Source organism: Canis aureus, chromosome 4 (assembly GCF_053574225.1).
Source record: "Canis aureus isolate CA01 chromosome 4, VMU_Caureus_v.1.0, whole genome shotgun sequence".
Taxonomy (NCBI): Eukaryota; Metazoa; Chordata; class Mammalia; order Carnivora; family Canidae; genus Canis; species Canis aureus.
In genome coordinates, this window is record NC_135614.1 from 60867120 (window position 1) to 60892758 (window position 25639).

Below are 25639 nucleotides of genomic sequence, written 5' to 3' on the forward strand. Positions count from 1 at the left end.
GGGACTGGGCATCCTGAAACTCTAAGCCACACTCTGCTCTTCTCAGATGTGATGAGGCCCAAGCGCTGGTCCTAGAGGACTCCTACTCGGAGGTCCTGAGCCAGGAGCCCTTCCACAAGGTGATCGTCCACAGCCTGCTGGCCATGGGGACCATGGAACACAACATGACTTATGAGTGCAGGGCCCTCAACAGCGTGGGGAACAGCTCCCAGGCCTTCAGGCCCATCCCCATAGGTGAGCCCTCACCCCTCCCAGGCCAGCGTGGGAGCTGGGCCCAAGAAACTGCCCCAGCCCCAGGGAGCCAGGGAGCCAGGGAGCCGGAGCCGGAGGGCCAAAGTGGAGCAGATCCCAGCCCTACCGAGTTCCACCTCTCTGGGTCCGACTCCAGCCACCTCCTGAACAAAGGTCTCCTGAAGAGGCAGGTGGAGGAGTCCAGAACCCATAGGACTAGAAGCACAGGGGGCGGGGAGGAAGAGCGGAGGGCAGGAAGCCATGAGGTCCGGAGAGAAAGCAGCCTGAAGCGTGGCTTCGCAAGTATGTATTTAGCATGAGCTGTGTGCCAGGCACTCAGGGATGCACAGGGGGACGGGCCATCCATGCAGCTCCGAGCACGGGGACAGAGACAGGCAACAGGTGGACACAGCCCAACCACACCTCAGGGCCAGCCCCCTCAGCCTCCTCCTTCCCTCTCAGACACTCTTCCCTCCAGATACAGTCTCCTTCACTCCGGGCCACTGTCCAGGGGTGCTGATGGCTAGCCGGGCACTGACGCAGGCCGCGTCTGCTTAGAGGAAGGGGTGCCTTTCCCTGTCACACAAGGGCTCGGGCTGAGTGTGAGTGAGAGGCCTGCAGCCGCAGACACCCGCCGCACCTTCAGACTTCGGCCAAGCAGGACTCAGCACCACTGTGTGCCTGGCCCTGGCGGGGCTCTCTGGGCGGACAGCGCAGGGCGAGCCTGTGCCCAGCTCAGCGGGGGCCCTGCGGGGGCCTCGGAGCAGCTGCGACTAGGCCCAGACTCCACACGCAGCTGCCTGCGGCTGCTCTGCCTCACTGCTGGGGGGCGTATGTGGACAAATCTAAACGGATGGTGCGCTGAGTGCTTACGCTGTGCCAGGCGTCGTGCTGAGCACCTTACGGTCATTGTCTCAGCTCACACAAGCCTGGGAGGTGAGCACTATTTTCCTTCCCACCTGGGAGACGATGAACCAGAGGCTTAGGGAGAAGTCACAGACTCGACGTCACATGCCTCTTGAGAGGCAGAGGGGAGATTTGGCCTCAGACCCCCACACTATTGATCTGGGCAAGATGATGGACACTGTGTCCTTCAAACGTATTGAAAGAAGTAAGGTTATTGATCTGGGAAGAGGAGGCCCAGGGGCCATAAGCCAAGCTTTCAGACCCTCAGAAAGGCTGTGGTTCCAAGGGATGTTCGAGAAAGCAGTGGGGGAAATGCTGGGACGGCAGATTAGTCCAAGCGCTAGGTCTTTCTGTGTGAGCTGTCCGGAGGTGTGGGTGGTGAACGCCCATCCCTGGGGGTGGGGGTGGGTGGGAGTGTGCATGGTGTGCATGAGTGTGTGCATGCGTGCATGTGTACACACAGAAGCCACAGCTGGGCACTAGGCCAGCCTGCTGCAGAGGCTCCTTGTACTGGCAGGAGGGGGTACTGCAGCGACCTGAGGGGCTCCCCAGCCACAGAGGCTGTGACTGAGCAGGATTTGGGGCTGGGCATGAGCAGAACTGGAGGGGCTGTCCTCCCTGCTCCTGGCTGGGGGAAGGTCTATAGGAATACTCCCTGAGGCTCTGGGGCCTTCTGGGTGAGAAGACACTTTGTTCAGTCAACAGGCATTTATTGAGCACCTACTGTGTTCCAGGCAGTGCAGTGGCCTGATCTCAGTGGTGGCAGGAGGTCTCGGAGGCCCCCTCTGCCGGCTTACTCCTCTGCTCCACCCCTTCCAGGAGCCCACATCCAGCCTCCTGACGAGCCGCTCTTCACGCCTGTGTTGGTCACCTGCATGTCCATCATGGTCTTGCTGCTTTTGCTGCTCTTGCTGCTTTTCTACAAATATAAGCAGGTGAGCCTGGGCAGGGCAGTGGCGGGGAGAGGGTGCATCCGGGCGCCAGAATGAGCCAGACCCTGGGACGGTGCCACCAGGTTGCGAGAATCCACCCTGTAGCCCCCCTAAAAGCTCCCTCATTCTGTCAGCCATTCAGCCAACAGCTCTTTAGTGGGCACCAACTGTATGCTAACATGAGCAGCCGGGTGCTGAGTGAGCCAAAACTCAGAGCCTCTGAGGCTCTTCCCTCGAGGGGTTCACTGTCTAGAGTAAGAGGTGGTTGCCTGTCAAACAACCAGAAAAGGGAGGGTGAGGATTACAGAGCCAAGGATGCAGTGGGGAGAGGAATGGTGTTCCGGGCGAGCAGGAACATGGGGGTCTGTCCCCCTGGGGGATTCAAGCACACAGAGAGGGCCTCACGGGGCCGGGTCTGTGTCTCACGTCGGGTGGTGGGCGGTCTAGTGGAGGAGGAAGGCTTGACCATCATCATCCCCTTCGTTAGTTACTGCTAACGGAAGCTGCCCTGGACGGCACATTGACGTTTAGCGCACTGCCTGTCACCCAGAGCTCTCAGTCAGCGATGGCAATTTTAGGGGCAATGTTGTGAAGCCTGTTACTTACTTCCTCTCACTGAATGTCCTTGACAACAACAGCGCGCGGATAGCATCGCTAGGCCTGTTTTACAGAGTTGGAAGCTGAGATTCCGAGAGGTGGAGGCAGCTGCCCCAGTCTACGGCTGGTCGGTGGCAGAGGCTGGGTTTTAAGAAACCATGTTCCTAGTCATCATGTGAAACACTGAATCATCTTATCTTCCCCTCCCGACAAGCTGGGAGCAGGGACTGTCTGGCAGTCAGTATTTTATTTCATTTTTTTGGCAGTCGGTATTTTAGAGTTAAAGGCGCTGAGGGCTGGCGAGGTTGAAGAACCGGCCCAAGGGTCCCAGGTGCCTCCCACATGGCAGCCCGAGGCCTCCTGCCACCCCGCCTCGCTGCCTTCCTACACAAAAAGTGGTGTCCCCTGCAACAGTGGCTGAGGCCAGGTCAGAGCGGGATGGATGTCTTCCCCTAGTGGGGAAGGGAGACTGCTTGGAGAAGGTGGTTGTCATGAGTGGGACAGATCTTGGAGAATGCAGGGTGTAGCAGGGGGACGGTAAGGGATGGAAACGGTATCTCTGGGGGAGAGGGCAATGTGTACCCGGGGGAGGGTAGGGTGGGGTGGGGACCACCAAGGCAAGATTTAGAAATGTTGGTGCCTAGAAGAGGAGGCAGGTTGGGGAGTCCAAGGAGTTGGGATCCATCCTGTAGGCTCAGAGCCATCAGTGGGTTCGAATAAGGGAGCAATGTGATTTAGGGGTGAATAACCCACGTTGCGGGCCTCCTCTGGGCCTTCTCTTCTGCACCCCTGCCTTGGGGGTTTTAGTATGAGAAGAGGACTTAGTGTGGATGGGATGAGGGGGCCCATGGGGGCCCATGGGTTCAGCTCTCATGCTCATGCCAACACCCAGCCTGAAGAGGCAGCTTTGACCACAGCCTCCAAGAAGCAAAGCTGCCGGGTCAAGACTTGAAGGATCTGGGTCCCGCTCTGAAACTCTTATTTGCCGTGTGACCTTGGCTGACTCACTGCCCACTCTAGTCCTCAGTTTCCCCACCTGTACCATGGGACTGGTTACCAGTCTTCCTCCTCTGACACTCCAAGAGCCTACTGATAGTCTGGTTTAAGAGCCAGGGGTTGGGAGTTGGATGGATGTGGATCCTGCCTCTGCCAGTCTCCAACTATGGTAACTCAGGGGAAGCTGGAGGTGTCTCTGTTTCTCCATCTTGCAATGGGTTTAATAATGGTGGCCGCCCCACCAGGTTGTCATGAGGATTTAACAAGGGACTGCATGTAGGGGACTTAGCAAGGCGCTGGGCACAGACAGTGCTCAGGACAGAAGCTGCACGCCCTTGTGCCAGGAGGAAGTGGCCCGGGGAACCCATGTTAGCTCATGCATCTTGGGATTGTAGGAGTGTCCCAGATTGGGCATCTCCTTGACCACACACCCACAGTGGTTGTTGGGCCCTGCTCGCCCACCTCTGAGGACAGGCCTTAACTCACTCCTGTGGCCACCTCTTCCTTCTCTGAGCAGCTCCAATTGTTGCAAACTTCTTCCTTTTATGGAGCTGAAAACTGCCTCCCACTGCCCCTCCTAGAACTGCCTCCTCAGCCCAGGACACTCCTGCAGAGATTCCAGAGTAGGGCCCAGTTCCCTCTCCAGCCCTTTCTACCTTGAGGTGCCCAGCTCCCCGGGCCAGCATTGGCTTGGGGACACCTTACCCTCTTCTCCATGGGACCATTTTTGGAACATGTGGTCCCAGCCACCTTGTTTCCCATCCAGGAAATGTAACTGCCCCCCTGAACCAATCAATCTAAGGCCAAGAAAAGGAGGGCATCCCATGGGACAAAACCTCAAGGGGTCAAGATGGTCATGCTCTTGCCTCTAGGCCCTTCCGTCTAAGTCCCCTCTGCTTTGCCCCATGGGGTTCTGAGCTTTGCGTCTGCACTGGGGACCCAGCCTGGCCCCGGCCTCCCTGCCTGTGCCTGCAGTGAGGGGGAAGGGTTGGTTCTGCCTCAGGCCTGAGTCATCACCTTTCTGGCCCCTAGAGAGACCACGGGGGTGGGGCTGGGGGTGGGGGGGAGAAAAAGGCAGGAGTCAGCAGGCTGGAAGGAGGAAGGAGGCAAGGAGGAAAGGATGAGGCAGGGAGGCAGGAAGGGTTGGGATCCTGGAGTCAGAACTGAGCTCTGGGGCCTGGAGGCCAACTGGGGCAGTACTGGAGGGTCCCCAGGGTTTCCAGTGGGAAGTGTTGAGGTCCTACCTTTTCCTAAGACAGAGAACATCCAGCAGCCCAGAACCGGCAGGCCTAGATGGGGAGGGTCACAGGACTTGGAGGTCGGCCTGCCCAGCTTAGTCACTGAGGGGAAGTGGGGTGAGGCCTGGGCCTGGGCCTGTCCTACGGAGTAAGTGAGATGTGAGATGACGCACACCCAGTGTGCTGCCACAGGGGCTGCTCAGGGAGCACGCTGCCATTAGGGACAACTACTGCCATTAGGAAACCTGGCCCAGGTGGCCCGTCCCGACTTCCCTGGAAGGGCTCTCCGTCAGGCGGGCACCCCAAGGGAGAAGCCCTGGGCGGCCAAGGGCACAGAAGCCGAGCTGCAGGCTGCCTCCCAGGAAGGGGTCGGGATGCCAGAGACGTGGAGGGGGAGGTGGGGGGGGGGCGAGCTGCGTCTTCCTCCAGGTAGAGTCTGAGATTCAGAGACCAGAGATCCAGCCAGAGGACATCTTCCTCCTTGGAGCCCCCCCTTTCCCCAACACCCCTGCCTGGCTGGGGGCGAGGCAGCGCTGGGGAGGGGGCTGACTCAGCTGCAGGGGCCAGAAGGAGAAGTGGCGAGGAGGAAAAACAGCTCTGGCCACAGGAGCCCCTGGAGATGGAAGTGGCCTGGGGGAGGTCAGAGAGTCCCCTCCACCCCCCCAGGGCTTTCTCTCCATGTTTTGAGCTGGGGAAGTCACCCCACACGAGGCTGGAGTCCTCTGTGACTCGGGAGCCTCCTCCTTTGCTCCTGCTTCCGACTCTCCTCCCCAAACCATGGCATGGATGTTAAGTTTGCCCGCAGGCTCCCTCCAGAGTCAGAACCCAGAAGTTCTTCTTTGTGTCTAACCACAGTCTCCTCTCCCAAACTGCCATCAGGAAGTTCTTCCCTACGGCTCTCTGGAGTCTTTTCATCTGGTGCAACTTGCAGCCCCCGGCTGCCTGCCTCCCCAACACCCATTCACGTACCCTTTAGCTCCCCCAGGCTGGGTGCCTGGAGAAGGAGCCCAGCTGCTAAGCACAGCCCAGCTGGTCCCTGTCCCCTGGGGCCGACCGGAAAGAGTGGGACTGCTGACCCAAGGCCTCAGTGTCCTCTACCATCCAAGCCCAGCTTCCACTTTCCCCCTAAAGTCCCTCTTCCATCAGCACTTCTCATGGGCACCCCCCCTGGCATGATGCCCCCAGGCAGCTGCCACCCTGGGCAGGAAGGGGAGGCAGCCATTCTCTTCCCCAGATCTGGCTCTGGCCTCTCCCTCCTGCTTTACCGATATAAAGTCCGACGTCTCCCTCACTTCCATCCCACCCTCAAGGGCTCCTCGGTGCAGGTAGGAGGGAATCCATTCACCTATCCCAGTGCTCAAGATTTGCCGCCTCTGGAACAATCCCCACCTCCCTGCAGCCCACGGCAGCTTCCAGCCCCGCACACTGGCTAGGACTTTGCCCACTGCAGGCCTCTGCACCTGCTACCTACTGAGCCTGCGACGGTCATCCGACCGGCTTCGCACCTCCTCTGGGGCCTTCCCTGACCTGCCCTCGGACCAGCACTCTCTAGCCCATTACCCGGTTTTATTTTCTCCACAGCACTATACGAAAATGTCAGACATATACATTTGGTTGAGGTGAAGGCCTGTCTTAGCCCCTTGCATGCAAACTCCGTGGGGGCAGGGGCTTTATCTTCTTCAGGTCTGAATCCATGGTGTCTGGCACTAATAGGAACCCGGTGAAATATTTGTCTGGAAATGTTATTCAGCCTTAAAAAGGAAAGAAATTCTGACACTCAGATGACCCTTGAAGACATTAGGCTCAGGAAAATAAGCCAGTCACAAAAGGACAAATACTGCACGATTCCAAATAAATGAGGTACCTAGAGTTGTCGGATTCAGGAGATAAGTGGCCAGGGGCTCAGGGGAGAGAGGAATGGGGAGTCACTTAATGAGTACAGTCGCTTAATGAGACGCTTAATGAGTCACTTAATGAGTTTTGCAAGATGAAAAGAATTCTGGAGACGGGTTGCACAAGAGTGTGAATGAACTAGTGAAGGGTCTACTCAAAACTGGTTGAGATGGTAAATTTTATGTTGTATGTAGCTTACCACAATTAAGAATAAAACCAGACAACATTTGGATGGGAGGATGGATGGATGAATGGGTAGAGCTCAAGATCTTCCCCTCCCTCCTGGCTCAAGAATTACCAAGTTGTCAGAGCTGCCAAGGCTCTCAGAGGTGACCCTGTCCACGCATTTCAATACAGGGATGGGGAAACAAAGGCTTGCCCAAGGGAAGGTCACATGGTGAGGCCAATCCAGGCAGGGACAGGGCTCTCAGTGCCAGCCCCTCCCACCCGCATCTCAGGCCACCCCTGCCTCCTCCCGCCTGCCTTGGAACTGCCCACACCCCTGTTCTCAGGGGTCAGGGATGAGATCCCAGATCCACCTGTGGGTCCAGCTGACATATGCCTCCCCTCTCCCCTGCAGAAGCCCAAGTACCAGGTGCGCTGGAAGATCATCGAGAGCTACGAGGGCAACAGCTACACGTTCATTGACCCCACCCAGCTGCCCTACAATGAGAAGTGGGAGTTTCCACGAAACAACCTGCAGTTTGGTGAGATGGGATCTCAGCACCCACCATGCCCTCCCGTCATGGTGCACTGCAGGGAGCCTGTGGGCCCTCAGATGAAGGGCCCTTTGTTGTCCAGGGCTCTAAGTAGGCTACGTGTGTGTGTCTGTGTGTGTGTCACAGGGAAGACTCTCGGAGCCGGTGCCTTTGGGAAGGTGGTAGAGGCCACAGCCTTTGGTTTGGGCAAGGAGGATGCTGTCCTGAAGGTGGCTGTGAAGATGCTGAAGTGTGAGTGAGGGGCAGGGGCTTCGGGAATTTGGGGGAGTCAGGAGAAGGTGGGTATGCTAGGGGAGGGCCTGCCCTGGCCTCACAAGAGGCACCACCCACATTTTTGGCCTATCAGAGCCTGGGGGACAGGGCCTGAGATTGGGGGCAAGGACTCTTGGCCTCTTTTGTGAGCTCCAGCCTCCCGCTAACTCCTGGGTCAGGAGAGGCTTCTGATGGAGCCTGAAAGAGGCCAGGCACACAGAGGCCACCCTGGGCCATGGTCTGGCCACAGCTTGGTTTTCTGCCACTTAAGAGCAGTTCAGGGATGAGCCACCTCTCTTCTCTCCCTAAGTGCCATCTGTGTGTCTGCATTTTTCCTTTTCCCTTTTTTGGTCACTAATCACTTTGGGGCACTGGGTGCACCTGCTTGCTCTCCTGGGTGTCTCCCGTCTGTCTGTGTGACTCTCTATGTCCTGCTTTCTCCCGATCTATGGGACCTGTGGTTCCATCTTCCAGCCACAGCTCACGCAGACGAGAAGGAGGCCCTCATGTCGGAACTGAAGATCATGAGTCACCTGGGCCAGCACGAGAACATAGTCAACCTTCTGGGAGCCTGTACCCATGGAGGTGAGGGGTCCTGGCAGGCAGTGGAGCCCATGGTGTTGGAGCCTCTTGAGTGTCTCAGGGCCCAGGGCCACCTCACTCCATCCTCTCCTTCCCATCTCCTCCAAGTGACTGTAGGATTTCTATAGACCTCAGAGTTCCTCAAATTCCTGGACCAGGTGCCTGGATTGGTCAGAAGCTGTTTATGACGGATTGACAGTTCTGTGTGCTCTGATCAGTGGTTCTGACCTTGGTGGGTGTCTGAGTCAGCCAGAGAGGGGATAGAGTGCAGATCCCTAGAGTGCAGAAAGTCTGATTCTGGGGATCTAGAGTGAAGCTCCCATCCAAAGACACTTGGACACACCACAGATGGGCCTCAAGGCCCGTCAGGACTTCCAGTCTCTCCCTTCCTCTTCCAGAGCAGCCTTGACCCATGGAACCCATGGAACTACCATAGACTTCCTTTGAAGAAAGAATTCTTCAGCTACAGTTTTTGAGATTCCTCTGCTTTAGACAGATGGGATTACTGAGATGCAGAGAGCAGAAAAAGCTGTTCACAGACAGGATTAGAATCTAGGACTCCCGAGTCCCATTCCAGGGGGCCATGTTGCCCCACCTCATATTCCTGTCCATGTGCCCTTACCCCACTGTCTTGGCTGCTGTAGGCCCGGTTCTGGTCATCACCGAGTACTGTTGCTATGGTGACCTGCTCAACTTTCTGCGAAGGAAGGCTGAGGCCATGCTGGGACCCAGTGTGAGTGTGGGCCAGGACCCCGGGGCAGGTGCTGGCTACAAGAACATCCACCTGGAGAAGAAATATGTCCGCAGGTAAGATCCTGGCAAAGGACAGGAGCAGGGGTAAGCCCTGGGTGTGGCCGTAAAGCTAACTCAGGCTTGGGTGGCTGTGTGGCCTTCGCATTCCTATCTCTGCCATGGGGAGAAGTCACCCCAGATTATATGGGCCAACTCAGCTTTTCTACTACTTGTTCCTATCATCCAACAAATACTGGGGCATCTACTATGTTCTAGGAGTATTGAGGGCAAAGATGTGCAGCTCAGAGTCTGGTGGAGACAGGCATTAATAAAATCATCACTTTAATGTATATAAAAGATCAAACAAGATCCATTCAGGGCTCTGGGCAGAGATGGGCAGATCTTGGGGGCAACTGCCCTATTTCTCCCATACTGTCAGGGGCTGATGCTGTCAGGGGCTGGCTGCACAGCACCTGGACAGAGTCTGCTGTTTGTTGGGTGAGAAGGTGCAAAACAATGTGACTGTGGCCAGGTCCCTGATCTACTTGGGCCTCAGTTTCCCTGGGGTGAGCTTTCAGGGGGTTGAACCTCTCAGAGTCTTTCCTACTCTGTTATCCTATGATGCTGTGATTCCTGGAAGCCACCCGGACGCAGATGGACAAAGCCACATGGGGAACCAGAGAGAGGAAGTGGCCAGTTCCCTGTCACACATGAGTCAGGGGCAGAGGCGGAGCCTGGGCTAGAACTCTGTTCCCTGAACTCCTGGTCCAGTACTCACCTAAGCCCACACCACTGTCCTGAAGTCTCAGTCTTGGGGCGTGTGGGGCCTCAGGGTCAGGCTGCCGAGACAGGAGCAGAACGAGAAGGGTATACATTGGGTTCCTAACTTAGCCACTGTCAGCTGCCAAGCCTGGGGAGGCGAAAGGGGAAGGAGGCCATTTCATTCCACCCAGTATCCTCGAATATGAGGGCTGGCAGGATCTGCTTCCTCTTCTATTCTCTGTTGCCCCTCTGAGAGGGCAGCTCACGCTGGGCCCCTGCAGGCTGGAACCTCAGGCCAGGTCAAATCAAAATGAGAACTAAAGTAAAGTATTAACTTCTTATCTTCAAACATACAGGTGGGGAAAGTGCTCAGTGGAGCAACTTCAAGGGCAAATGGCATGTGAACCCATCTTGCCAGTGGGTTCCCAGGCCACATTAATGGAAGTATAGTTTCTAACCCAAGGGAGGGGATGGCTTTGCCATGGTCACAGCATAAATAAGACACTCCCTTCTCTTTCTGGGAACACTAGAGTATGGGTATTGTCAAGGTGCACATCTTCATCACAGAGGGAACAGGAGGGGGTGGAGAGAGTCCAGAAATCATACCTAGTTGGAATATTAGAAGCAGTAGTGACTATTCAATCTAAAGAAGTGCTTTCTTCAACTGCCAACTCAAAGCATGAGCTCATAGGCGTCACCTGAGACTTTTAGAAATGTAGGAGCTCAGGCCACCAGACCTGCTGAGTAATAAGATCGCTATTCATAGGCTCACAAATTAGTTGTGGTCTCAACTCAGGCTGCACCCTGGAATCACCTGGCCAGATTTCAAAGTGTGAATGACTGGGTTTTGCCCCTAGTTTTGGAGGTGGTCTGGGCACAGGGAGAGTTGACAACTCCCCAAGTGGGTGAGAGACACTGTCCAGACAGAGAAGGCTCAAAGAAGGGGCCCTAGAATATGCTCAAATGCCTGCAGAGCTGTTATGGGGAAAGGGAGCTTAATTGTCTATGGCCCTTGAGCAAGAACCAGCGGGAGGAAAATCCCAGGGGGCAGACCGGCATGAGGGACAGTGAAGAGCTTTCTAGCAGGCAGAGAGCTGCCCAGAGATAGAACAAATTGTCAGCTTCCTCATGGAAGGCCAAGCAGAGATCAATGTTTACTCACATAGAACGTGGCATGGGATTCCCGGTCAGAAAAGGATGTTCAAGTTGACCTTGAGGTCACTGTCCTTCCCTGCCCATTGGTGAGGCCAAGGCCTGAGCTGAGTGGTGTAGCAATAAGAACTCACCCGCCGTCCCCAACCTTTTCTCCTGTACAGGGACAGCGGCTTCTCCAGCCAGGGTGTAGACACCTACGTGGAAATGAGGCCTGTCTCTACTTCTTCGTCAAACGACTCCTTTTCTGAACAAGGTGAGGAGGTGCTGGGCTGCAGGGTGGGGTGGGGGTGGGGTTGCTGTGCAGAGAAGGGCTGCTGGGGTCTGGGCAGGGAGGGGCAGGGGTGCGATGGGGCTGCTGTGACATCTCTCCCCACACCAGACCTGGACAAAGAGGATGGGCGACCACTAGAGCTGCGGGACCTGCTCCATTTCTCGAGCCAGGTGGCTCAGGGCATGGCCTTCCTTGCATCCAAGAACGTGAGTCATAAACTGGGTCTGAGCATGATCAGGTTGGGCAGGGGGGATGGCTGAACCTCTCCCCCACCCCTACCCCGATGAGGCTGGATGACTGAGGATGAAGGGGAGGAAAGGGGAGCATGTGATGGAGCTAAGGAGGAGCCAGAGTGGCAGAGAGCAAGTGGGCAGCGGCCACACTGCCTCTAGGAGTGAGTGGGAGAAACCTGTGCCTGCGAGTTCCTCCTCCGCAGGACAGGGAGAGCCCCAGCCTGCGCAGCCCCGTTTCCCTGGTGTGCAGCAGGCTGCAGAGGACCCCATTTCCAAGAACAGGCTTCATTCCTTGGTTTGGGTCAACAGTGTGAACAGGACAACCCATGTGTCCCCTTGTGAAGCACACGGTCTCGTGGGGCTGATAAAGGGAACTCCCTGAGTTGTTGTGAGAGTATGAGAAGGTGTTGTGAGGGTATGTGTACAACACACTCAACCCAAGAAGGGCCCAGTGAGTGGGAGCTGTGACCGTCCTCCTTACAGCAGATCTGGGAGTCCAGAGTTTGATTATTGGCTCTGCCATTTGCTGTGCGACTTTGAGCAACTATTGCGATTCTCTGAGCCTCAGTTTCTACATCTATAAAAATGGGCATAGTCACAGGGTTATAATGTGGGTTGATGCTTAGAGAAGAGCCTGGCTTGGTAGAGCCCTAGAGGTGGCAGGTGCTGTTGTTAGTAACCAGCGAGGGGGGCAGAGGCTGTTCCCAGTGCCAGGGCTCACTACTTCTCTGCCCGAGCAGATTGCTTAGCTCCAAGTCAAGACCTGGTGCTCAGGGCCAGAGGGCCACAGCAATTGGTGGTTTTTAAATACTAAACTATCTGACAGCATTAAATTTCCTCCGACCTGGGTCTCAGTAGAAGGTAGGGACAGGAGCCAGAGTAGAGGACCATGACTGATGCCCACCCCCTCAATGAGGAGCCCAAGGCCTTCTGGGGCCCTGGCTGGTCCCCCCCCAGCACCTCAGGCTCAAGTAGGGGAGGGGCTGAGACTAACCCTGCAAGCGCTTCCCTTCAGTGCATCCACCGGGACGTGGCAGCCCGAAACGTCTTGCTGACCAGTGGGCGTGTGGCCAAGATTGGGGACTTTGGGCTGGCCAGGGACATCATGAATGACTCCAACTACATCGTCAAAGGCAATGTGAGTGCGGGGATGTGAGGGTGGGCCAGGCTGGGGAGCGGGGGTGAGCCAGGGTCCGAGATGACCGGTGTCTGCTGTGCCAGGCCCGCCTGCCCGTGAAGTGGATGGCTCCAGAGAGCATCTTTGACTGTGTCTACACGGTTCAGAGTGACGTCTGGTCCTACGGCATCCTGCTCTGGGAAATCTTCTCACTCGGTAAGCCACTGGCCCAGTGCAGGATCGGCCTGGGGCTGACTCGTGTTGTTACCATGGTGTCCGATAACTCATGGAGGATGCCACTCAAGGATACCTGGTGCCCAGGGCGGAGCAAAGGCTGATGGGAGTGAAATGATGGGCAAAGAGTCTGAAAACCAAGCAGTGCAGCTCCCGTGAGGGCTGAGCAGAAGCTCACGCCACCAGGCATCCTCTCCAACCTTTTCCCTCACTTGCCTGCCCATGCAGTTGCCACTTCCTCGATGCAGTTTTCTCTTGTAATGTGCCTATCTTGCTTTTGGAGCACTAGGCCCAGGGACTTGGGCTAAGCCCTTCAACAAGCTCCTCTAACATCTTATTCCAAAGCCTGTGCTGGAATTCTGGGTGTAACTGCGAGGCCTGCGTGAAAACCCCCCAGTTCTATTGAAGCCTACAGCCTTTGTAATGCGCACCCCAGCCTTCCCAAGATGTATGTGGGTGTGGGGAGATGAAGGTGAGCACTGAGCATGGTCTCCTACGCGATCTTGGCCTTTGCAGGGCTGAACCCCTACCCTGGCATCCTGGTGAACAGCAAGTTCTATAAACTAGTGAAGGATGGATACCAAATGGCCCAGCCTGCATTCGCCCCCAAGAACATGTAAGTGAGGGACCCCAGGAAGGAAAGAAGACACCCCAGGCTTTGGCTGAAGGGGCTAGAAGTGCGCCTGGTCCCAGTCTCCCTATCGGGTGGTCCAGGGCCAGGCTTTACCTCCCCCACAGTGGGCCAAACCAAACCTGTTTCAGAGCGAGTTCAGGGTTTGCACTGGTTTCCCAGGTAGCCTAGAGGGTGTTCTCAGAGGTCTCCTAACTGGGACTGGTTACACAAATGATTTTTAAATCAGACTCTTATCATGACCTCAAGGCGGGCTCCTGTCATTTCTTCTGTCCTGGCAAACCATAGTGTCAGCCAGCCTTTCACTGCACAGCCTGCAGCCACTGCGGCCTCTCCACTGCCTCAGCACAGCTGGCCCACCAGGAGCTGCTGACCCCCCACCGCACCGCGGCCTCTGCACAGGCCAGCCGGCCATGAATCCACCCACTGCACTCCTCCCTGGCCACTCAGCACAGCCGCTCCCCGTGCCCCATCGGGTTCACCAGCCCCAAGCCCCTGCAGCCCGCCTGCCCTTAAGTCTCCCGTTAGCCACTTACTCATCTCTCAGCCCAGCCCTCAAACCACCTGCCGGCAGCAAGAGCGCCCCTTCTTAGCTCTGGGAGCTTGGGCAAGAGAACACTTCTGAGCTTTTTCTCCTTTCAGTTGTCAAATGGGCATGAAATAAATACCTCCCAAGGGCTACTGGGGAGATTAAGATAATGCATGTCAAGGGCTTGGCACAGGTCTTGCGTCAGGCCCGTTCTCACTAGGTTTCAGGACCTCTGCTGGGCAAGACTGCAAGGTGTGGGGGGGGTGTGTGTGTGCCTGCTTGCCGCGCACAGCTGTGTCACGATCCCCAGATCCATAAGCAGTTTCTGTCCCATCAGATACAGCGTCATGCAGGCCTGCTGGGCCCTGGAGCCCACCCGAAGACCCACCTTCCAGCAGATCTGCTCCCTCCTCCAGGAGCAGGCCCAAGCAGACAGGAGAGAGCCAGTGAGTGGGGTCAGCCTCAGGGTGGGTGGGTGGATCCAGCAGGCCAGGCTGGGCCTGAACCATCAGGACTGACCACCCCTGGCCTCTCCAACCCAGGACTACACCAATCTGCCAAGCAGCAGCAGTAGCAGTGGCAGCAGTAGTGAGCCAGAGGAGGAGAGCTCTAGCGAGCACCTGGCCTGCTGTGAACAGGGGGATATTGCCCAGCCCCTGCTGCAGCCCAACAACTACCAGTTCTGCTGAGGAGACGACCGGGAAGCACTGCTTTTCCCTTCCTCCAAGCTTCAACTCCACTGTGGATGGGGCACCACGGCGGGGAGCCTACGGACTCTGCCCTTGGTCATTTCACTCAACAGCTCGGCCCAGCTCTGAATCTCAGGAATGTGAGATCCACAGGAGTTTGGGAAGAACCCTTCCGGGACCTGGGCCATCACTGCCAGTCAGGGGCTAGGGCTGAGCCCCCCGCCCACTGTTCTCAATGCTATGGCCTCATGCTTGCTATGCCAAAGGGGAGAACCCCCAGCTCACCCTCTTAACCTTGTTCCCACTCCCAGGAACCCCCTTCCCTACTCTCCCTCTTATCTCATTGGAAACGGACCGGTTTTGTGCCTATCAACTTTGGGAAAACCAGGCTTCTTGGGCTTTGTCAGAGTAGGACGCCTCCTGCAGCTGAGTGCAATGGCAAGAGCAGAAGGGTGCTCAGAGACTTGTGCCTGGCTCGGGCGCCTCAGAGCAGGGTGGCTCCTAAGAATGAATTGGACCTCCTAGTCCGCGCCCTCTAACCTGGTCTCTACAGCCCCACTCGCTCTGGATCTGGTCGCTACAATGAGCCAGGTGGCAGCTAAAAGTTCGGGGTTCTGACCAGTCCCCTATCATTCTGAGCTGGAAGGCAGGGGCCCGTGTGGCTGGCCACACCAAGCAAGCAGCATGCACTCCAAGCTGACTCCCCGTAACTAACAGTTGCCCTGCGGGATGTCTCAGTCATTAAACTAACAGCATTAACACAGCTGGCCTCCAGTTCTCTGTGTCCCTGGGGGGCCTGTGGATTCCCCAGGGTCTCTTCCACCCTCCATGTCAAGTGACCAGCTTGGCACCTCAGATGCTCAACCACACTGCACCCCACACAATGAGCATGGAATTGACTCTTGCTTCACCAAAACAGATAATTTAATAAATTTTATTCTTGGCAGGGGAAGAAGGAGGGGAAAAAAGCCACCTACTCCACTCCTCTCAATAAATTAAATAACACACGGCCAATTCCCGTGCCCTAAGCAAACCTTAGGCACTTGAGCCAGTCCCGCTGTTTCCTTATGGCCCAGTCTGCTTCCCCTTCACAGAAGGGAGTTTTTCCTACTGCCGCCAGGTTATGTCATGCCAACGGGCCACATCCCCTCTGTGGTGAGGGTCCAGGGCCCAGAAAGGATGTAGGATGCAGCAGCAGTGGCCAGGGAAAGGAGGAAGGGGATCCTCTTCCTCAAAGCTCAGGGCAGAGAAGACAGTCCTGGAAGAGAGCTGTGGCTGTTTCTCCCTCCTCAGCTTCCCCTAAACTTGGGTGGAGGAAGAGGAGGAGGAAAATGCATCCCTCCTCTGGGAAAATCAAGAGCCCAAAGGGACCCCTAGAGCTAATGAGGCCCCCAAGGCCCCAAGTCAAAGGCAACAGGCTAAGGAAGTCATGTGGCTGCAGGGGCTGGAAAGAACATTCCCCAGGGGTGGCAAGAGAGACCGCAGCAGCCTCCCCACCTAGCGCCGGACTCCGCCGCCTTAGCCTACCCCAGGTTCTCCACCCTGACCCACAGGAGGCTCCAGGGAAGCCACCAGCTACCAGCACTCCCTCAGCCCTCCCTTCCTCTCCGCTGAGCATACGATGTCCCCCAAGTGTTCTCTCAGGGCTAGTAAGGAGTGTCCTGGTGCTTCTCCTGACCCCCAGAAGGTTGAGAACCACGGACCCCAGGCCCCACCGTGCTCAGGAAATGGAAGCTCTTTGGTCAGTCCCAGCATCAGAGGCCTCCCCAAAGGTGAACGTTCCCGTCAGTCCCCTGGATGGATCTGCCTTGGGCAAGGGCCTCACTATGGCTTGAGACGGTGCAGTCCCTGTGCAAGAGCCCAGCTTATACTGTCACTGCGGCCACCTCTTCTTCTTCACCCTCCTCCTCTGCCTCTGTCTTGATCTGAGCAACCCCAAGGCGGTAGAGGGTATCTCGGATGACCACCTCGCCAGGCTGGCAGCTCTGCACAATATCATGGATCTGCCGGTTGACAATTTCACGGCTGGTGAGGAAGTCCATGAGGCGGTTGTAGAGGTAATAGTGGGTGGCATTGTCAAAGGCAATGGGCCGCTGGCGGACACTGTTTGGTTTGCTGTCTGCTATGGAGGCCAGGATGGTCGCATAGGGTGCCAACTCAGGGCACAGGGCTGAAGAGTGGTGCCCAGTGCTGGGGTCACCAGGACTGGGCTGTGTGTCTACGTGGACGATGTGACGTGTGGCAGTCTTGGTGACTGGGTGCTGGACAGAGTGCTCAGCCTCCATCATGTCCACGGTATAATGCTGGTCCAAGAGTTCTGGGCAGGATACGCTCTAGAGATAAGAAACCACTCTGACATGAGAGAATGACTATGGTAAAAGCTGTATGGTGGGTGAGAGTGAAGGGGGGTGGTGTCAGTCAGCCCTACTGAAACCCTCAAGTTACCACATATGCTCACATCTCCTGGGGCAAGTCCCCTCTCCTCTTCCTGGGCTTCCGTCCCCTTGGGAGGACAGTGACAGTCACAGAGGCCACTTCCCAGAACAGATGTTAGATTACCTGAGCTGCTATTGCTTATTACCATGCCTAGTCACTTCAGGCTGGGCTGCAGGGGAGTGGAGAGCGGGGCTCTCACTGAGGCTCAGGTGCTTTTCAGCAGTGCCTGGCACAACCTCCCAGAGCCAGTGAGTCCCTGGGAATAAGGAGAAGGTAAGTGATGATAACGTCCCCTTCTTCCTGTTGCCAGTCCTAACGGCTCTTCCAGCAAAGTGCACGTATGTCTGGTAGGAATCACTGCCTGGTACAAAGCACTAAAATACTGAGATGAGGGTCCTGCCACTTATCTGCTATGTAACACTGGACAAAGTCCATCTCCCCTCTCTGGACCTTACTTTACATTTTCCTAAAAGGAGAGGGTTGGCTAGAGTGGCATTTTCTAAGCCTCTGGGCCTCTAGATCACAACCGGTATGCCATGCATTATATTCAGTCAGACCCAAGACCTGATTGATCCAGGCCTTTAGTATGCCAATGTGCATGACATCTCCCAGAGGCAGTACTGTTAAAGGCTTATCAGTACTTGGAAGGCAACCCCTTTGACCCAAAATATCTGTGCTTGGGACACCTTGGGCACTCTTAAGTGATATGTAGGGGACTCACACACACATACAGGGCTTGGTCAGTAAAAATCTGTGCAGTAAATGCTGGCTCAGAGCATCAAGACAAAATATTAGTTGAGACAAAGGATGCTAGAGATGGTTCCCAGAAGGCCTTCCCAAATAACCAGGAGGTGAGACATGGTCAGTCTGTGGGACTTATTCTAGCTTCTCAGAAGGGAACTTACCACAGGTGGCTCTGCGGGGCTAGAGAAACAGCCCTGGTTCCTCCCCCACATTTGGTTGGTCAGCTCGGGGTAGCAGAGGTCAGCACACAGGGCCACTGGTGTGGCCATGTCTACCACGTAGACAGGTGGCCAATGGCGGGAAGAGACAAGCAGATCCACGTGGTCGCGGGCACTCTCACCTCGCACAAGATACTTGGAGCCACAGATCACCTGAGCAGGGAGATGGAGGGCATAGCACAGAGTTAAGAAATCAGCAGACAGAGTTGAGTCTTCTTCCCAGAAAGATGAATAATCAGGTTTCATGACTAAAGCCATGGCTGTCCTGCCAGAGCCCATCACATTCTGCTTCCTATTTCTGTCCCTAAATAAAGTTGCCAACTCATCCCTGACTTCCTGAGAGAGTACAGCTGGGAGCATCTGGTCTTCAATCGAGGCCAAGAGGTCCCCAACCCCACCCTCCACACTGCCCTACTAAGTACCATCTAGTCCACAGGCTCCAATTCCTAGCCACACAGCCCCAGCAGCTAACAGCTGGTTAGACGTGGGGGTTCCTGGACCCTATCCCAAACCTAAGGAATCAGCCTTTGGGGATGGGGTCTCAGCATCTGGGCTTTTGAGCAGCTCCCCTCCAGACCCGGATATGTCGCCCAGATGGGAACCCCATGTAAACTAGTAAACACCTCCACTGATTGTGCTTCCCAGGAGCCACTTCATTGCTGGGGAGGAGGAGCTGTGTGTGCAGTGGGGACCCAGTGTCTCCCTCCACCTCCTTTCCTTCACCCCCACCAGTCTTAGTTATAACCTCTTAGTGCTACCGCTCGCCCATCACAGCCCTGAGCTCTGTAGCTCTCACAGCTGTGTGGTCATGTGCTTCTCATGAGCCAGTCCCTAGTCAACAAACACAGTCCTCTGCTCAGGGTCTGTTCTGCCAGGGGAAAGGCATCAAGCCTGCCCCTCAAACACGGCTTTTGTTGAAGAAGTTGATAATCAGATTCTTTCTTGACAGCCAGTTGCCATGCCCACTCATGCAGCTGAGTGAACTGAGGGCTCTGCTAGGAATCCCTCCCCCATTTGGTACCTGTTCAGTGGGTCTTCAACCCCAGTATCTTCCTGAACCTGCTTTGTCATACAGTGCGAAACCTTCCCAGAGCTATCCCAGTGCCTTACCCTGTCCACGCTCCACAGACTTGAGGTGTGCCCTCCTTAAACCAAATCAGAACTACCTCTTCCCCAATTCCTACTCAGAAGAGTCCAGTGGGTCCCTCACCACCCTCAGAAGGAAACCCAGACTGCTATTGCGGCCTACAAAGCACTACATGATCTGGTCTCTGGTTACCTCTCCAGTCTTCCTCTTCTGGGCTCACCATGTTTCCCTACTAAGGACTTAGTGGTCACCCTTCCCTCTGCTGGAACATTCTTTCCATAGCTCATCATTGGGCTTTCAACCTTCTCTGGCTGCGCCAGACAGGAGCTCCCTGTTGCCTTCTATCTCAGGGCTTTATCTTGTTCCTTCAGAGCTAGCCCCCTAGGCCATGGTAGCTCTATTTCTTCTCTAAGTGAGGTCAACTAGAGAGGAATGACATCTTCACTAGTCACCTCTGTACCTTCAACAACTGACACAGGGCTAGCATCCGAAAGGGTGCTTAATATTCACTGATGATGACCCAAGCTCCCTTCCTAGTCCAAAGGGTGGCATCTGACCCAAAATGAGCTATTCCACAGGCTGTCCAGTGACCTAAGTGCCAGCTCCCACAGGATAAGCTGATCAACCAGATTCTGTGTGGGCAATCTGTCATGGACAAATTCACCCCAAGCTCCTCGTTATCCACTTACCTGATGGGGGCACACCTTGTAGATTTTACCCCCCGTGAGATGAGGTGGGGGCTGTCTAGCTCTGGTTCCATTCTGTACAGATTCATAGAGAGCCAACAAGGAGAAGCAGAGCTGTTCCTGGAGCAGGACAAGATTAAAAACAAAGTAGTAAATGCTAAGGGACCAGGCTTGGTGTGCAGCACCAAATGCTCACTTCAATACCCAAAGCAAGAGAATAAACTGTCAAGGTCAGAGTATGCCTTGGAGCCTTACTAGCTTAATGTCTTAGGTACAGATGGGGACTCTGACGCCCTGAAAGGACCAGGTCCCAGAGAAAGCCAGCCAGAGTGATCAAGGTGCCAGAGTCTTTGAGGCCTGGGGGTCTTCCTACTTTTCACAGGGTAGGGAATGCTTCAAAAAGAAGCTAATATTTGAATCTGAACTTGAAGGAAGCATAAAATGTTCAAAAGAACATTAGTTTGAAGAAAAGTAAATAATGAATGGATAATGCACACACACATAGCCTCCGTCCCTTTCTCCCTACCCCTCTCTCTGGATATAACAATGCTCATTCACAAAGGGCCTGGAGAGGCGATAACCACACACTGCAAAACGCCTTCCTCACAACCTTGTCAGGTCAGTATTTTGGTTATTTCCACTTTGTAAACCAGGAAAATGAGGCTGAGATGAAAGATAACTTATCCAAGGTCATACCTAGACAGCGGGAAAACCAGTATTCCTGACCCCAGAGTCTGGACCCATTACCTTGGCCAGAAGAACTGATTGGAGGGAAAGGCCTTGCATACCTGTCATGACCTGGCTGCAAATGATCCCCCAGGTCTCCCTGACTGCCAGCCAAGCACCTTGTGTACCACAAGAGGCACTTGTTGCAGATGCTCATCTCCTTGCTCAGAAAGCAAACCACCAGTCTGCTCCCTAAGTCCCTGTCTGCACGGAAGCCCCCACCACTCACCTTGGAGTCCTCTGTCCCAAAGGGGATGCCACACTGCCTCAGCAGGTGCCGGAGCTCCTCCTCACTGTAGGAGCCGATCTCCTCCAGCTTGCAAGTGCCCTCGTGGAGCAGCCTCACCAGGGCACTACCATGGCCTGTAAGAGACGACCCTGCTGAAGGGAGGACACTGCCACCAGGCAACAGGGGTTACAGGGAGTCCCTCAAGTGTGAGGATGAGAACCAGGGAACGAGGCCTAAATCCGGCAAGCAGTAGAAGCAGGCTCTGCCCTGAGCACTGCCCTCGGTGCTGAGGGAGGTGGACTCCAGGTGGGTCTTCTAACTTCTGCAGATATTTCAAGTCTCTCAGAACTGGCTTTTTGACCTTGAACGTCTAGGATAGAGATCCAGCAGAGTGCCCTTGCAAAGAACTCGAAAATCGGTATGGCTTTTCATCTTTTAAGGTTTTTCAGAACCAAGATCTCAGAGGATTACCACAAGGGCAGCAACACGATGAGCAGTGGGTCTCATTTCAAAACTGTACCGCCTAACCAACAGTGAACTATGTGGAGATGTTAAAAAGGAAAATGAATTTTAGGCCCTAAAACATCAAGTATGAGGTGGGACCTCAGCATCTAAAGTTAGGAAGTACTGTTTGAGAACTAGTGGATCACAACATACTCAATACTTATAAAATCACCTCAGTGGGTCATATCCAGAATTTTAAAAATGAAATAGAACAGAAAATACATTCCACTTTGTAAGGAAAAGTACTGTTTTGTGAAAGGTGGCTGCGGCTCTTCAAAATTCTACACCTGACTTTAACCTCTAGGGAATTTCATGACCCCTTGTCATGATCTTTCTATTAAGAGCCCTCTAAGTGGGCCTTCCTCCACCCCCTTCTGCCACTGATGCTATCTGGCCATGGAAATGTTCCAGCCTCTGGACTGGGCCCTTCCCTGACCCGAGTGAGCCACCAGGTGATCTTACCAGGTACCGGCTGCACATCCAGGTTTTTGTCCTTCTCGGTGTTGACGACCACAGCGCCTCTCATGAGTGGTGGGAAGAAGGGGGCAATAACAGAGGCATCAAACTTGGTGATAGGGATGCTGGCAGGGAAGGCCACCTGCTCAATCACCTCTGTCTCCATCGTGGCCCAAAAGTCCTCCACGTTTACCTCACTGGGGCCCAAGAACTCGGGCCAGGTGAACTAAAAGGTCAGGATAAAAAGATCAAACTATAGGAGCCACAGAGTATCAGTAACACAAGAGTCCACCATCTTGATCCACTCAAGACAACAAAGGTGGAAGGTGTCAGCCAGCCATGCACTGCTGGGCGCCCCCAAATCTGATATCTTAGTACCTAACTGCCTTTTGGCCACATTCATCTCCCCCATACCATAGCTCTCCCCAATACTTGAACAGCTCTCAGGCCCTTCTGCATCTGCCTTTGTTCAAGTCCTTTCCCTGACCTGCAAGGAAAGGGGAGCTACCACCAAATACCTGTTACATGTTGGACACTGTCTGTCTGATTAACTACTGCACAAGTCTGGGGGCTGTCTGAGGTGAGACTACCACAGCAAGGGGTTGAAAGAGAATGTGACTGAAGGTCTAGTTCCAAAGGCCAAGCCCCCTGTTCCCCACCACCTACAGGGCTAGTGCACACTGTAACTACACAAGTCTCCCACCACACTTCGCAGTCACTGAGCCATCCTCTCCATAAAACAAGGGGGCAAGGAATGCCAACTGAGCGTACTGCTGTGTGCACAAACTGATGTGTGACTATCATCAGTCTAGGGGGTCCTTCTCTATGCAGTCCCTGAGGGGAGAGGCCACCAGACAGTCTCCTCGTGGACAACTGCCAATTTGAGTTTAGTTCAGAAACTTGTTTCACCTCACTGACTTCAGAATACCCTTTACCTGCTTTTCCACACAGGCACCACATCACTTGCAACATACAAAAGGGAGAAATAGAGTAGACCCTGATCTCTAGAGAGATATAGCCAGTACCGTAGAGAAGAGACATGCATACTGAAAGTGAAGGGAATTCTACTCGATTCTGTGGGAAAGAGCCTTGATCAGAAAGGCAGAGGCAGATGCCAGTTAGGACTAGGAGAGGAGTTTTTGCAGGGAGGTGGGCATCTGTGGTCTCTATAGCTAGATGTGTTTTTAAAATAAAACTTGGGGGATCCCTGGGTGGCGCAGCGGTTTAGCGCCTGCCTTTGGCCCAGGGCGCGATCCTGGAGACCCGGGATCGAGTCCCACGTCGGGCTCCCGGTGCATGGAGCCTGCTTCTCCCTCTGCCTGCGTCTCTGCCTCTCTCTCTCTGTGTGACTATCATAAATTAAAAAAGTTTAAAAAAAAAAATAAAATAAATAAAATAAAATAAAACTTGGGTTCAGAGTCCCAGGAAATGCTAGTGAGCATGATGGCAATGCTCAGGAGCTCAGACTCTGGAGTCAGACAAAGGTCAAGTCCCAGCTCCACCCCTCCTGGCTGAGTAAGCTTGAATAAAACCCCTGGGCTTTGGTCCTTTCATCTACAAAAATTCACAGGGCTGAGGTGAGAAGTGAGTCAAGCCCTGAGCACAGCATAAGAACTGGCACATGTAGGGTGGGGGTGAATGGGTGATGGGCACTGAGGGGGGCACTTGACGGGATGAGCACTGGGTGTTATTCTGTATGTTGGTAAATTGAACACCAATAAAAAATAAATTATATATAAAAAAAAAAGAACTGGCATATGTAGTAATATGCTCAATGAATCCTAGCTGTGTCACTATTAACACTGCCATTAGATTGCCATTTGACAAGCACATCCAAAAGAGTTTGAAAATAGACTCTTGGTGAGATAACATAAAAAAGCAAAATTTTTTATAGTTCATTTTATCTATGAAGAACACTTAGAAGACTCCAGAAAGCATTATACTTACTTTCATATGTCTTGTTATGCACCAGCATCCTTCAAATGGGATATGTGAACAAGATATAGACTTTTTTTTTTAATTGGGAAGAAAAGGAGGAATATACATTAAATCTCTAAGAGCCTCAGCTGGCTATGCCAAAACGCATCCAAGCTTTTCTCTAGAGGGCTCACAGCACCCCTGGTGGTGAACAGGTGAGCTGCAGGTCCAGTGCCTAAACAGACACTTCATGTTGCAGTGCTCCTTCTGGGATGGAAAACTCACCCCCATCCCTCACACCTGCTACTACTAGCACACTCACAGGTACTCCATCCCTATGCAGGCAGACCAGACCTCCTGAGCATGATCATGGGAGAAAGTTCAGCAATCTATGCAATTTTTTAAAAAACACCATGTACCAGGTCAAGAAAGATTTCTATTATTCTCAGTTTAGTAAGTTTTTTTTTTTTTAAAAGATTTTATTTATTCATGATAGTCACAGAGAGAGAGAGAGAGAGGCAGAGACACAGGCAGAGGGAGAAGCAGGCTCCATGCACCGGGAGCCCGACGTGGGACCCGATCCTGGGTCTCCAGGATCGCGCCCTGGGCCAAAGGCAGGCGCCAAACCGCTGCGCCACCCAGGGATCCCTCAGTTTAGTAAGTTTTATCATAGATGGTGTTGAATGAGAACGAAAGCCTTTTTTACATCTACTGAAATAATCATATGGGTTTTTTTCTTTTAAACTGTACAAGAGCAGGGCAGCCCAGGTGGCTCAGTGGTTTAGCACCGCCTTCAGCCCAGGGTATACTCCTGGAGACCCCGGATCGAGTCAGGTTCCCTGCATGGAGCCTGCTTCTCCCTCTGCCTGTGTCTTTGCCTCTCTCTCTCTCTCTCTCTCTCTGTGTCTCTCATGAATAAATAAAATCTTTAAAAAATAAAAATAAACTGTACAAAAGCAAATTATATTTGTATATTTTCTCATGTTGAAACAATGCTGCTTTCCTTGGATAAGCCTGTCATGATGGGTTACTTCCTTCACTGTTAGATATGATCGGCTATTATCCTATTCAGCACTGTGGCATCTATATTCATGAATACAAGCAGCTCCAATTTGTTTTCTTATATTAAAAGTCTGGCTTTATTTTCAAGGTTATCTAGCCTTATACAATGAGGTGGGGAAATATATCTGCTTTTGTCATCTATGATTAGAATCATATTTCTCGGGTAACTGTTAGAATTAATGTATGAAACCATATAAATCTGGTATTATCTTTATGTGAGCATTTTTTAGTTAAGAACCAAGTCACAGATCAAAATCTATCCACAGTTCTCCATCTCACTCGGTCTAAGTCCTCACAGTGGCCCACATGCCCCCATGGAGAGTCTGGCTTCCCGCAGTCTCTTGAACCTCACACGTCCTACTGTTTTCTCTGCCAGTCACGTGCTCCAGCCACATGGCCTCCTTGCTGTTCCTCAACCATGCACAGCAAGCCCAACTCAGACTGTTTCACTTCTTTCTCTGCCTAGAATATTCCTCCCCTGAAAGCTACTTGGACTTCAAATTTCTCCTCAAATGCCACCGTATCAGAGAGGGCCTCCTTGATTACCCTCTAGAAAACAGGAATCCCCCTCTTTACCACACTATTCTCTTCTCCTTACCTCCTTTACTATTACTATGCTACTTTTAATTACTACATACTGTTTATACAATAGACATTAATATAATATATACAATTATTAATAATGTTTGTTTCCTGTCTCCCCAAATCAGAATTTGAGCCCCATGAACACAGAAACTTTAAGGGTTTCTTACTGGCATGTACAAGCATCTAAAAAATGCACCTGGTTCATGTTTAATAATTCGTTGGAAAGTAACAAATGCCTCTATTTCCATCCAGCCTTCCTTAGATGAAAAAGCCATTCGCCTCCCCCAGGC

General features: G+C 53.7%; 2 protein-coding genes across 4 annotated transcripts in view; one reads left to right on the top strand and one right to left on the bottom strand.

Annotated features, from left to right (window-relative positions):
- CSF1R (colony stimulating factor 1 receptor) overlaps positions 1-15462 on the top strand; it is a 29993-nt gene extending 14531 nt beyond the window's left edge. The window contains exons 9-21 of the mRNA XM_077895927.1: positions 47-234; positions 1957-2072; positions 7374-7500; positions 7639-7743; positions 8239-8349; positions 8991-9153; positions 11157-11248; positions 11375-11472; positions 12515-12637; positions 12721-12832; positions 13367-13466; positions 14348-14456; positions 14553-15462. Of these exons, the coding sequence (XP_077752053.1) occupies positions 47-234; positions 1957-2072; positions 7374-7500; positions 7639-7743; positions 8239-8349; positions 8991-9153; positions 11157-11248; positions 11375-11472; positions 12515-12637; positions 12721-12832; positions 13367-13466; positions 14348-14456; positions 14553-14699 (1591 nt within the window). The 3' untranslated portion in view covers positions 14700-15462. The remainder of the gene's footprint in view (positions 1-46; positions 235-1956; positions 2073-7373; positions 7501-7638; positions 7744-8238; positions 8350-8990; positions 9154-11156; positions 11249-11374; positions 11473-12514; positions 12638-12720; positions 12833-13366; positions 13467-14347; positions 14457-14552) is intronic.
- Positions 15463-15619: 157 nt separating this feature from the next.
- Positions 15620-25639, bottom strand: part of HMGXB3 (HMG-box containing 3) — a 47204-nt gene continuing 37184 nt past the window's right edge. For all 3 annotated transcript variants that reach the window (XM_077895923.1, XM_077895926.1, XM_077895924.1), the window contains exons 16-20: positions 21792-22011; positions 20826-20959; positions 19874-19990; positions 18041-18250; positions 15620-17032 (exon numbers count right to left, since the gene is read on the bottom strand). In XM_077895923.1, the coding sequence (XP_077752049.1) occupies positions 16565-17032; positions 18041-18250; positions 19874-19990; positions 20826-20959; positions 21792-22011 (1149 nt within the window). In that variant the 3' untranslated portion in view covers positions 15620-16564. The remainder of the gene's footprint in view (positions 17033-18040; positions 18251-19873; positions 19991-20825; positions 20960-21791; positions 22012-25639) is intronic.